Below are 11,557 nucleotides of genomic sequence, written 5' to 3'. Positions count from 1 at the left end.
TTGTATATATTTTGATTACCCTATTTATTTTGTTAATGAGATGTACATCACCTTGATTCTATTTATTGCTATTGTTTTAATGAGATGTACATCCCCTTGATTCTATTTATTGCTACTGTTTTTGTCTGTCTGTCTGCCCCGATTAGACTGTAAGCCCGTCATTGGGCAGGGACTGTCTCTATCTGTTACCGATTTGTACATTCCAAGCGCTTAGTACAGTGTTCTGCTCATAGATAGTCAATAGATACTACTGAATGAATGAGTGAATGAATGAAACTCAGCTGCAGGGATATTCATTTCCTGGACCCTTTTATCCATCCATCCTATTTATTGAGCGCTTACTGTGGGCAGAGCACTGGCCTAAGCGCTCGGGAGAGGACAATACAATAGAATTATTGTAAGCCCCGTTTGTGAGGTGCTTACTATGTGCCAAGCCCTGTTCCCTTCCCTCAAGGAGCTTACAGTCTAGAAGGGAAGGCAGACATTAATATAAATTAATTAGGGATAAAGACTTTAGGGCTTTGGGACTGAGTGAGGGGTGTGTAAAGGGTGAAAATCCAAGTGTAAGGGCGATGCAGAAGGGAGTGGAAGAAGAGGAAAAGGGGGGCTTAATCAGGGAAGGCCTCTTGGAGGAGATGGGCCTTCAATTAGTCTCGGAAGGTGGGGCTCGTCTGTGGGAATTGATGCCCTAGCTCTTTAATGATGATCCTCTCTAACAATGCTCTAGCTGGTTCAAGCGTGTTTGTGGTTATCGGTTAATCAATCGATGGTATTTATTGAGCGCTTGCAGAATGCAGAGGGCTGTCGAAGTGATTGGGAAGGTTTTCCTGCTCTGCCTCCAGAGATCATCCAAAACAGGACAGCTTCAACTTAAGCTCTCCCAGAGGGGTCCTTTTGAATCAGGCAAATGAACAGAGTGTGTTCTCTCTCCTCTTATCTGCTAAAGATGAGTAAAGGTTTGCAGTTTAGATTACTTACCCTTGATCTCTACAGGAGATGCCCTAGGGCTTGAGGGACGGAAGTTGAGTTTGGCTTTTACTCGCCTCCTTTTTTTACAGGTTTAGTAAATTACTCAACAGCAGGTGGGTTCCTCTCTCTCTCTGGGGTGGAGGTATTTGTTAAGCCCTTCCTATGTGCCAAGTCCTATACTAAACGGCTGGGGTAGATACAAAGCCATCAGGTTGGACCCAGTCCCTGTCCCACATGGGGCTCACAGTCAAGATCTCCATTTTATGGAAGAGATAACTGAGGCACAGTGAAGTGATTTGTCCAAGGTCAAACAACGGACATGGGGTAGAGCCTTCTGACTCCCAGGACCTTGCTCTACCCACTAATGATAATAATAATAATTGTGGTATTTATTAAGTGCTTACTGTGTGTCAGGCACTATACTAAGTGCCATGTTTACTTTGGATATTACTTTCTTCCTTTTCATACAGGTTTAGTGAATAAAGGACTGGGTTCAGTCTGATTATCTTCTATTCATTCATTCAGTAGTATTTATTGAGCGCTTACTATGTGCAGAGCACTGTACTAAGTGCTCGGAATGTATAATTCGGCAACAGATAGAGACAATCCCTGCCCATTGACGGGCTTACAGGTTAATCAGGGGAGACGGACAGACAAAAACAATAGCAGTAAATAGAATCAAGGGGATGTACATCTCATAAACAAAATATATACAGATTAGTGGACGAGCACAGTGCTGAGGGGAGGGGAAGGAAGGGGGGAGGAGCAGAGGGAAAAGGGGGCTTAGCTGAGGGGAAATAGTAAAGTGCTTGGTAATGACGGTAACTAAGACAGTGGGTAGAAGGAGAAGGGGAATATACATGGAAATCAAGATATGGATGTATCTTTAAATTATATACTATAAATTTATTTAATGTTGATATTAATTACAGATGAGGGAACTGAGGCACAGAAGTTAAATGATTTGCCCCAGGAAGCGCTGGGGTAGACACAAGGTAATCAGGTTGTCTCACGTGGGGCTCACATTTTTTAATCCCCATTTTTACAGATGAGGTAACTGAGGCACAGAGAAGTTAAGTGACTTGCCCAAGGTCACACAGCAGACAAGTGGCGGAGCCGGGATTGGAACCCACGACCTCTGACTCCCAAGCCCGGGCTCTTTCCACTGAGCCACGCTGCTTCTCATAAATGAAAATGACTTGACGGCACGTAATAATAATAACTGTTGCATTGTCCCAAATCCTCAGTACAATGCTCTGACTGAGTGATGATTGATGGGAGCACAAAGAGACTAAGTGACTTGCCTAAGGTCACAAGACAGGCCCAAGATGGGATTAGAACCCAGGTCTCGACATTCAGTCCCGAGGTCTTTCCACTAGGCATGGTGCCTGCTGGCTCTCTCCCAATCTAGGCAGCTGGAGCCTATCGATCAGTCGATCAATCAGTGGCATTTATTGAACGGCTCATTGTGGGCGAGGAATGTGTGTGTTGTTATGCTGTACTCTTCCAAGCGCTTAGTACAGTGCTTTGCACACAGTAAGCACTCAATAAATGCAATTGAATGAATTTAAGAGGAAGCGCTTAATAAATATAATTGAATGTATTTATGACTGTGATTAAGACTGTGAGCCCCCCAATCTGATTACCTTGTATCTACCCCAGGGCTTAGTACAGTGCTTAGCACATAGTAAGCGCTTAACAGATACCAATATTATAATAAAGCGCAGACAGACCCCAGGTTCATAGGCGGCAAAAAAAGGGAGGGCGAAAAGGCTGGGGAAAAGAGGCCGACCAAGGAAGGCTTCTCGGAGGAGGACGTGTCTTCTGTAAAAGTCATAATAATAATGGCATTTGTTAAGTGCTTACTATGTGCCAGGCACTGTACTAAGCACTGGGCAGGGTACAAGCAAATCGAGTTGGACGCAGTTCCTGTCCCAAGTGGCGCTCACAGTTTCAGTTCCTGAATACTTATTTTGTGGTGTTTTTTGTCTCCCCGGCTTAGACCGTGACACCGTCGTTGGGCAGGGATTGTCTCTATCTGTTGCCGAATTGTATTTTCCAAGAGCTTAGTACAGTGTTCTGCACAAAGTAAGCGCTCAATAAATACGATCGAATGAATGCATCTGAAGAGGGATTGTCTGGAGCATTTGCTGCTTAATCTGGCGTTTCTAATCAAATGTTGAAAGATGTTTGTGCAATAGTCCAAAAGCCTCTCCCACCCGCCAGGAGACCAGGGAGGTGGAAATTCCCATTCTGTCCCCTCTGCCTCCTGGGGCCGGCACTGGAGAGGGGCTTCGGCCCCGACCTCTTCCTGACCCCTGTGTCCCCCCCAGCCCCTCCCCGCCGGATCCTATGAGATAAAAAGGCCCAGGCAGAGGAGGCTGGCAGGGAGATCGAGGCGGCAAGTGAGAAAGATGAAGGGTCTCTGCGTTGTGCTGCTGTCACTGATGCTGTTGCTGCCGGACCTGCCCAAGCCCGTTTTGGGGGCCTCCACGGAGCCCCAGGGCCTGAGCTACGAAGAGGCCCTGGCCCGCGCCGTCAGCAACTTCAACGACGGCTCGGCGGAGGAGAAGGCGTTTCGACTTCTGCTGACCGAACCCCAGCCCCAGTGGGTGAGTTCTGGCGGGCCGATGTGGAGAGAGAAGCAATCAGGGCTATTTAGGGAGTGCCAGAGCACTGTACCGAGCGCTCGGGACGATGGAACACAAGAGGTAGACCCGTTCCCTGCCCGCAGCGAGCTTCCAGTCTAGAGGGGGAGGCGGACATTAATAGAATCAATAAATGACGGATATGGGCGTGAGTGCAGTGGGGCTTAGGTGGGGGGAATAAAAGGGGTCAGATCCAAGCACGAGGGGGACGCGGAAGGGAGTGGGAGAAGGAGAGATGAGGGCTTAGTCGGGGAAGGCTCTTGGAGGAGGTGGGCTTTTGATAAGGCTCTGAAGGCGGGGAGAGCAATGGTCTGTCGGATATGAAGAGGGAGGGAGTTCCAGGTTAGAGGCAGGACGTAGGTGATGTGTGGGTGTGTAGGGGGGTGAAGATGACACGAGTTCTCCTGGGTCTGTGACCCAGGGGTGGAGGGGAGAAGGTTGGCAGGTCGAATGGGACTCCGAGACGGAGAGCTAATCTAGTCCACCCTCAGGACCCGAAATCCAAGGAACCTCAGCCCCTGATCTTCAGCATCAAAGAGACGGAATGTCCGGCGGAGGACAGGGACCTTGACCTGGAAAAGTGCGAGTTCAAAGCCAATGGGGTAAGCCTCCCGCCCCCGCCCTCCGCTCCCTTTCTCCACCCCAGGGCCCACCTGACTCTCTTCTGACTCCTGTGTCCGGCAGGGATTTGGGGGCGACGGGGTCCCTCAGCATAGCCCTGGGCTTCGTTCAGAGAGAACGGGGGAGGGAGAAGACGGACCCCCTGGGCAGACGGACAGTCCAGGGCCTAGGGAGAGGGCTCCCGTTGGCGGGGTTTGGACTGTAGACTGTAAGCTTGTTGCGGGCAGGGAATCTTTCTGTTTATTGAGCTGTTGTCACTCTCCCAAGTGCTTAGTCAGTGCTTTGCACACAGTGAGGGCTCAATAAATTTGATCGAATGAATTAATGATCAATAAGTACAATTGAATGTATGAAAAATAAAAACAATAATGATGGTATTTAAGCGCTTACTCTGTGCAAAGCACTGTTCTAAGCACTGGGGTAGCTACGAAGTGATCAGGTGGTCCCTCATCGGGCCCACAGTCTTAATCCCCGTTTTACAGATGAGGTAACTGAAGCACAGAGAAGCTAAATAATAATAATTATGGCATTTGTTATGCATTACTTTACGCCACTATAATTATGGTATTTATTAAGTGCTTACTATATGCCAAGCACTGTTCTAAGTGCTGGGATAGATACAGGGTCATCAGGTTGTCCCACATGGGGCTCACAGTCTTAATCGCCATTTTACAGACGAGGTAACTGAGGCCCAGAGAGGTGAAGTGGCTTGCCCAAGGTCACACAGCAGCCAAGTGGCGGAGCCGGGATTAGAACCCAACGCCCGGTGACTCCCAAGCCCGGACTCTTTCCGGTTAAGCCACTGGCACTCAGGGGGCGCTCAGTAAATACAGGCTGGGGAAGCTGCACGGCGACCCAGCTGCCAAGGCCATCCCCCCCCAGCCCCAGGTGCCCCCCGGCACCCTTCCCCCCCAACCTGAGAGTCCCCTTCCTCTCCCCCCTGCAGCTGGTGAGGGAGTGTTGGGGTTCTGCCTCGGCTGTACCCGGAGCGGCCGTGGGGGTCATCACGTGTGAGCCTCAGGATGCCCAGGTGAGTTTGGGGGGCTGAGGGGGGTGGAGCTGTCTTCCCCCGGGGTCTCCACCGTGGAAATCGAAGGAGGAGAGGGTCCCTCTGGAGCTGGGTTTGGGGGGGGGGGGTGGAATCTCTCTGCATTGGCCCAGCTCCTTAATAATAATAACTCGATTTCCCTGCGTCCACCCCAGCGCTTAGTACAGTTTCTGGCACGTAGTAAGCGCTTAACAAATGCCATCATCATCATCGTTATTAATGCTACTACTAATAATAATTACAGTGATATGTGTGAAGCGCTTATTATGTGCCAGACACCGTACTAAGCTGTGGGATAGATACAGGATAATCGGGTTGAACACAGCCCGTCCCACATGGGGCTCACATCTCGATTAGACCGTAAGCCCGTCCATGGGCAGGGATTGTCTCTCTCTCCGTTGCCATATTGTACATTCCAAGCGCTCAGTACAGTGCTCTGCCCATAGTAAGCGCTCGATAAATACTATCGAATGAATCTTCATCCCCGTTTGACGGATGAGGTGACTGCGCATTGAGTAGTGAAAGGACTTGCCCAAAGTCACACAGCAGGTAAGCGGCGGAGCCAGGATCGGAACCCAGATCCTTGGACTCCCAGAACTCAACTAGGCCGCGCTGCTTCTCTGTTAGCGGCATCCCCCTCGCTCCCCCGCCCGGAGCTCCTCCTGACCCCTGCTCATTCATTCATTTAGTCGACCGTATCTGTTGAGCGCTCGCTGTGTGCAGAGCGCTGTACTAAGCGCTTGGAAGAGCGCAGCACATCAACAGACAGTGTCCCTCTCTGCTTCCTCCCCCAGCCCATCCGCGTCAGGCGAGGACTCCGGAAGACTCTGAGGAAGCTCAAAAAAAAGTTGAAAAAATTTCTCCCGAAATCCCCTCGTTACTTCCAAGTGAGCAAAGACTTCTGAGGGGCGTCCCTGATCCTGGAGAGGCCTTCGGGGGTCCCCCTCTCCGCAGCCGGCCGCCTCCGTGTCTCCGGGAAATAAATTTTCTGTTCATCTGTCCCGCGTTTGGTCTGCTTCGCCTTATTTCCCCTTCCCCTGGGACCACTGGGGTCTGGATTCTGGGTGATCCACTGGGCTCCCTCCCGGGACGGCCTCTTCCCTGCTCTCTCAGAGCGCAAGGTTCGCCCCTCTGAAGGCCCAGTGCTGCTCTCCTGGGGCTGATCCCCACCCCTAATAATAATTAATAATAACAATTATGATATCTGTTAAGCACTTACTATGTTCCAGGCACCGTACTGACCAAGGGGGTGGCTACAAGCCAGTCGGGTTGGACACAGTCCCACGTGGGGCTCACAGACTCAGTCCCCATTTTACAGATGAGGCAACCGAGGCACAGAGAAGTGAAGTGACTTGCCCAAGGTCACACGGCAGACAGAGTGACAGAGTCGGGATTAGAACCCATGACTTTTTGACTCCCCAGGGTCACCCTCAGCTGCCTTGCATGGAGGAGCAGCGTGACCTAGTGAATGATAATAATAATAATGATGGTATTTGTTGAGCACTCACACTTAGTTTGGGTGTACTAAGGGTTGAGACACTGTCATGGTGGATAAAGCGTGGACTTGGGAATCAGAAGGACCTGGGTTCTAATCCTGCCTCTGCCACTTGTCTGCTGTGTGACCTTGGGCTAGTCACTCCACTTCTCTGAGTTTCCTCATCTGTGAAATGGGGTTTAAGACTGCGAGGCCCACGTGGGCCGGAGATTTTGTCCAAGCCAACTGGCTTGCATCCCCCGCCCAGCGCTTAATACGTTGCCTGGCACATAGTAAGCGCTTAACAAGTATCATGAAGAAAAAGCCCCTTCACCTCCCCAAAGGGACCGATCCTTCTCTGCCCCACCTTGGGATTCGGTCTGGGGCATTCAGGGGCTGAACTCCTTGTGGAGAGGGAACATCTCTATTGACTGTAATATTGTAATCAATCGATCAATCTGGGACTCTCCCAAGCACCTAGTACAGTGCTCTGCACAAAGTAAGTGCTCAATAAGTACCATTGATTGATTGATTGGAGTCTGGGCCTCAGCTGGGGGGTAGAGAAGGGGAAGCCACAGAAAGAGGAACCCACCCCGCCCCCCACCGCCCCCCAAACCGGGAACGCTTGGAGCAGTGGGCGAGTCACTGGCAGGGGACCGGAGGCAGAGCAAATCGATCTGTCAATCGCTCGATGGGCTTTATCGAGCGCTTACTGTGTCCAGAGCGCTCCGCTAAGCTCTCGGGAGACTATAATGCAACCGGGGTGATAGGTTCCCTGCCCACCAGGAGCTTACAGTCTCGAGGGGGAGACAGATATTAATATAGAGAGATTAGCTATAGACAGGGCCCCAAGTGCAGGGGAGCTGAAGATAGGTTCTAATCCCGGCTCCGCCGCATGCCTGCTGTGTGACCTTGAACAAATCGCTTCACTTCTCTGTGCCTCAGTCACCTCATCTGTAAAATGGGGATTAAGAGTGTGAGGCCCCCTGTGGGACGGGGACCGTGTCCAACCTCATTAACCTGTAACTACCCCAGCGCTTAGAACGGTGCTTGGCACGTAGTAAGTGAGCCAAGTCCATCATCATCCACCTCATCTCGGCGTGTTCCATCTGGGAGCGGAGGACTAAAGCCTGGCGTGTTCCCGGGGATTTCCCCCTGACCCAAATCTGGCGGCGAAAGCTGGAAGCGGAAGCCCCTAGCCCCCCTCCCCAACCAAAGAAGGCTCAGACCTGTGCCGTGCTTAAATTTTTATTCCCGATTCAGATTGCCCCATAGCCTGATTTCTTTCCTTCCCTCCACCCCCCAGTCGTTCTCAAGGATCACGGTCTCCCCGAGCTGGCTAGGCCGGGGGAAGGGGTGGCCCAGCCCGGAGCTCGGGGTGAAAGCTCTCCGAAGGTCTGCAGAGGGGGAGGCAGGACGACGGTGGGCACCGGGGCTGGGTGCCCCCTCTTCTGGGTCCTGAAGGAGAGAGGGACCCGGCCGGGCTCCCTGGGTCCTCAGATTTCCACTTTACCTCTGATCTCGATGGTCCATTTGGACCTCCGGAGCCGCCTCATTATTTTGCGGAATATCCTCTTGGTGCGGGTGGGCTGTGGGGTTGGGGGGAAGGCAAGACCGGTGATCAGAGGTCGGATCGGTGGCGCGGCAGGGACCGGAGCAGGGGGAAGCTTGGGAGCTGAGGGAGGGCCGACGCCACGGCCCATTTCCCACGGGACTTCCTCACGGGAACCTCTAGTCTTCACCTCCTTCACCCCCCCGCTGACCTCTCCCACCTACCCCGCCCCGGGGGGAGGGAGACTGGCTGCCTTCCCCTGCAGACTCCAGGCGTAGACCCCCGGGTATCCAGGCAGGCCTGCCGTCATGGCAGCAGGGGTGGGCCCCGGAAAGGGAGGGGGGCGTGACCCCGGATTCCCCAAGGAGAAACTCACCCCATCCTTGGGCTCACACGTGACAACCACAGCCGGAGGTCCCCCTCCAGTGGAGATCGAGCCCAGACAGTCTTTCACCAGCTGCGGAAGGAGAGGTTTAGGACGGGAGGAGAAGAGGCCCAGACTCCCCCCCTCAACCTCACGAGGGTCTCTCGGAGCGGGGCGGGGACTGGAAAAATGTGTGTGTGTGTGTCCCCGCACCACCGAGAGTGATTTGCTTCCTGCTCTCCATCGATCTGGGTTCTAATCCTGGCTCTGCTACTTGTCTGTTGTGTGACCTTGGGTAAGTCACTTTACTACTCTGTAAAATGGGGATTGAGACTGTACAGCTCAGGTGCGACATGGACTGTGTCCAACCTGATTAGCTTCTATCTACACCGGTGTTTAATATGTCCTATAATCCATCATTTCCCGTAGTGTCCGATTAGACCGTAAGCCCGTCAAAGGGCAGGGACCGTCTCTATCTGTTACCGATTTGTACATTCCAAGCGCTTAGTACAGTGCTCTGCACATAGTAAGCGCTCAATAAATACTACTGATGAATGAATGAATCAATAATATAGTGCTCGGCACATAGTATGAGCTTAAACACCATTAAAAAAAAGCCACTTCACTTCTCTGTCCCCTCAGTTCCCTCATCTATAAAACGGGGATCGAGACCGAGCCTCACGTGAGACGTGGACTGCGTCCAACCTGATTATCTTCCATCCACCCCAACTCTTAGTACAGTGTCTGGCACCGGTAAGTGCTTAAAACCATTAAAATAATAATAACAATAATTATGGCGTTTGTTAAGCACTTACTATGTGCCAAGCACTGTTCTAAGCGCTGGGGTAGTTACAAGTTAATGAGGTTGGACACGGTCCCTCTCCCACGGGGGCCACACTCTCAATCCCCATTTTACAGATGAGGTGACTGAGGCACAGAGAAGTGAAGCGATTTGCTCAAGGTCACACGGCAGGCACGCGGCGGAGCCTGGATTAGAACCCAGGTCCTTCTGACTCCCAGCCCCAGGCTCCGTCGACTAAGCCGCGCCGCTCAGCTGGGGAGCGACTGTCCGGCAGGGGAGAGGGAACACACTTACCCCATCGGCTTTGAAGTCGCACCGCTCCGGGGTGGGGCTCTCCGCCTTGGGACACACCGTCTCCTGGATGGTGAAGTTCAGGACCTGTGGGGTCCCCAAGTCCGCGTCCTGGGGAGACAGACCGGAATGGGGGGAAAGGGCCAACCACATCCTCCCCCCGCTACGGGCCGGGCTCGGCGCTGCCTCGGTCTGCCCTCCCGCCCCCTCCCCGCAACGCCCAGTCGGTAAGGAAGGTCAGCGGTCGGCCGGAATCATATTTATTGAGCGCTTACTGTGTGCCGGGCACTGCACTAAGCACCCGGGAGAGAACACGGGCCGGGCAGGGGAGGCCGGGGGGTCCGGAGGGCCACCCAGGCCCTCCCCTCCGCCCTGGGACTCCGGACTCACCCACTCGGGCCGGGGCTCAGCCGACAGGAGCCGGAACACGTTCTCCTCGGCCGAGTCCTGGTTGTAGTTGTCGACGGCGATGGCCAGGGCCTCGGCGTGGCTCAGGCCTTGGGTCTGCGCCGTGGCCCGGGGCATGGCCCCGGCCAGCCCCAGCAGCAACACCGTCCAGCCCCCCTGCATCTCTCCGGGCCCGGGGACCCCGCTCCCTGGCCTTTAACCACCCCGGTGGTCCCCCCGCCTCGGGGCCTCTCCCTCCGCCTCGCCGACTTGTGTAAGCGGTTTCGATGGCACAACCGACCCTTCCTCTTCCTTCCTCACCCCTCCGGCCTGGCGTCTCCACTGCCCGTCCCCGCCGCTGGGACCGGAGGAGATCACAGGGGTCGGCGGGATGGGGAGGAAGAGGTAATCGTGAGGGACTGTGGTAATGCTTCCCCTCCCGAGGGCTTGGGACACAGGACCAGAATTAGCCCGCCAAGTCGCCCCCCGCTCTTACTCAACCCACCCTCGGTCCCGCCACCCGCCCCGGACCCCTACCCCCACCAGGGGTTGGCCTCCTACGGCCCCGGGTCTGTGCTATAATGGATAAGACGTTGGACTGCGAATGGGAAGCTGCTAGGTTTAAAGTCTGGTTGGGTCACGGATTCTGCACAGAGAGATAATGAGAATGTTGGTATTCGTTAAGCACTCACTATGGACAGAGCACTGCTCTAAGCGCTGGGGTAGATACAGGGTCATCGGGTTGTCCCACGTGGGTCTCACAGTTAATCCCCATTTTCCAGATGACGGAACTGAGGCCCAGAGAAGTGAAGTGAGTTGCCCACAGTCACACAGCTGACAAGTAATAATAATAATAATAATGTTGGCATTTGTCAATAATGTTAATAATGTTGGTATTTGTTAAGCGCTTACTATGTGCCGAGCACTGTTTTAAGCGCTGGGGTAGATACAGGGTAATCAGGTTGTCCCACGTGGGGCTCACAGTCTTCATCCCCGTTTTACAGAACTGAGTCCCAGAGAAGTTTAGTGACTTGCCCAGAGTCACACAGCTGCCAAGTAGCAGAGCCGGCATCCGAACCCATGACCTCTGACTCCCAAGCCCGGACTCTTTCCACTGAGACATGCTGCTTCTCTTGTACAGCATGCTGTAGTGGATAGCGCACAGGCCTGGGAGTCGGAAGGTCGTGGGTTCTAATCCCGAATCTGCCATTTGTCCGCTGTGTGGCCTGGGACAAGTCACTTCACTTCTCTGGGCCTCAGTTGCCTCATCTGGAAAATGGGGGTCGAGACTGTGAGCCCATGTGGGACGGGGACCCTGCCCGACTCGTTTTGCTTGTAACCACCCCCGCGCTTAGTGTGGCGTCTGGCACATAGTAAGCCCTTAATAAATGCCATCATTAT

The 11,557-nt window shown here is 53.3% G+C and overlaps 2 protein-coding genes across 2 annotated transcripts; one reads left to right on the top strand and one right to left on the bottom strand.

The window, feature by feature from the left end:
* The first annotated feature begins 892 nt into the window (after window positions 1–892).
* Window positions 893–6,288, top strand: LOC100081342 (cathelicidin-6-like). Its single transcript, XM_029078000.1, has 5 exons — window positions 893–916; window positions 3,303–3,581; window positions 4,109–4,219; window positions 5,185–5,268; window positions 6,081–6,288. Exons 1-5 carry the CDS (start codon window positions 908–910, stop codon window positions 6,189–6,191), a joined length of 594 nt encoding a protein of 197 aa, XP_028933833.1. The 5' UTR covers window positions 893–907; the 3' UTR covers window positions 6,192–6,288.
* A 1,704-nt stretch (window positions 6,289–7,992) lies between these two features.
* On the bottom strand, window positions 7,993–10,338 carry LOC114816237 (antibacterial peptide PMAP-36-like). Its single transcript, XM_029078332.2, has 4 exons — window positions 10,160–10,338; window positions 9,773–9,880; window positions 8,689–8,769; window positions 7,993–8,349 (listed from the first exon to the last, which is right to left on the bottom strand). Exons 1-4 carry the CDS (start codon window positions 10,292–10,294, stop codon window positions 8,257–8,259), a joined length of 417 nt encoding a protein of 138 aa, XP_028934165.1. The 5' UTR covers window positions 10,295–10,338; the 3' UTR covers window positions 7,993–8,256.
* Between the last annotated feature and the right edge of the window lie 1,219 nt (window positions 10,339–11,557).

This window comes from Ornithorhynchus anatinus, chromosome 13 (genome assembly GCF_004115215.2).
Source record: "Ornithorhynchus anatinus isolate Pmale09 chromosome 13, mOrnAna1.pri.v4, whole genome shotgun sequence".
NCBI classification, from domain to species: domain Eukaryota; kingdom Metazoa; phylum Chordata; class Mammalia; order Monotremata; family Ornithorhynchidae; genus Ornithorhynchus; species Ornithorhynchus anatinus.
Note: the sequence above shows the minus strand (reverse complement) of the source record. Positions and strands in the feature narration are given on the sequence as shown.

Bases quoted from the DNA above. Each gene is read 5' to 3' on its own strand.
- LOC114816237 (XM_029078332.2), bottom strand. From the start codon at position 10,294: ATGCCCCGGGCCACGGCGCAGACCCAAGGCCTGAGCCACGCCGAGGCC. The intron at 9,881-10,159 runs GTGAGTCCGGAG...CTGTCTCCCCAG, and splicing joins CTGAGCCCCGGCCCGAGTGG to GACGCGGACTTGGGGACCCC. The intron at 8,350-8,688 runs GTGAGTTTCTCC...CCAACCCCACAG, and splicing joins CGTGTGAGCCCAAGGATGGG to CCCACCCGCACCAAGAGGAT.
- LOC100081342 (XM_029078000.1), top strand. The intron at 3,582-4,108 runs GTGAGTTCTGGC...GTCCACCCTCAG, and splicing joins CCGAACCCCAGCCCCAGTGG to GACCCGAAATCCAAGGAACC. The intron at 5,269-6,080 runs GTGAGTTTGGGG...TTCCTCCCCCAG, and splicing joins GTGAGCCTCAGGATGCCCAG to CCCATCCGCGTCAGGCGAGG.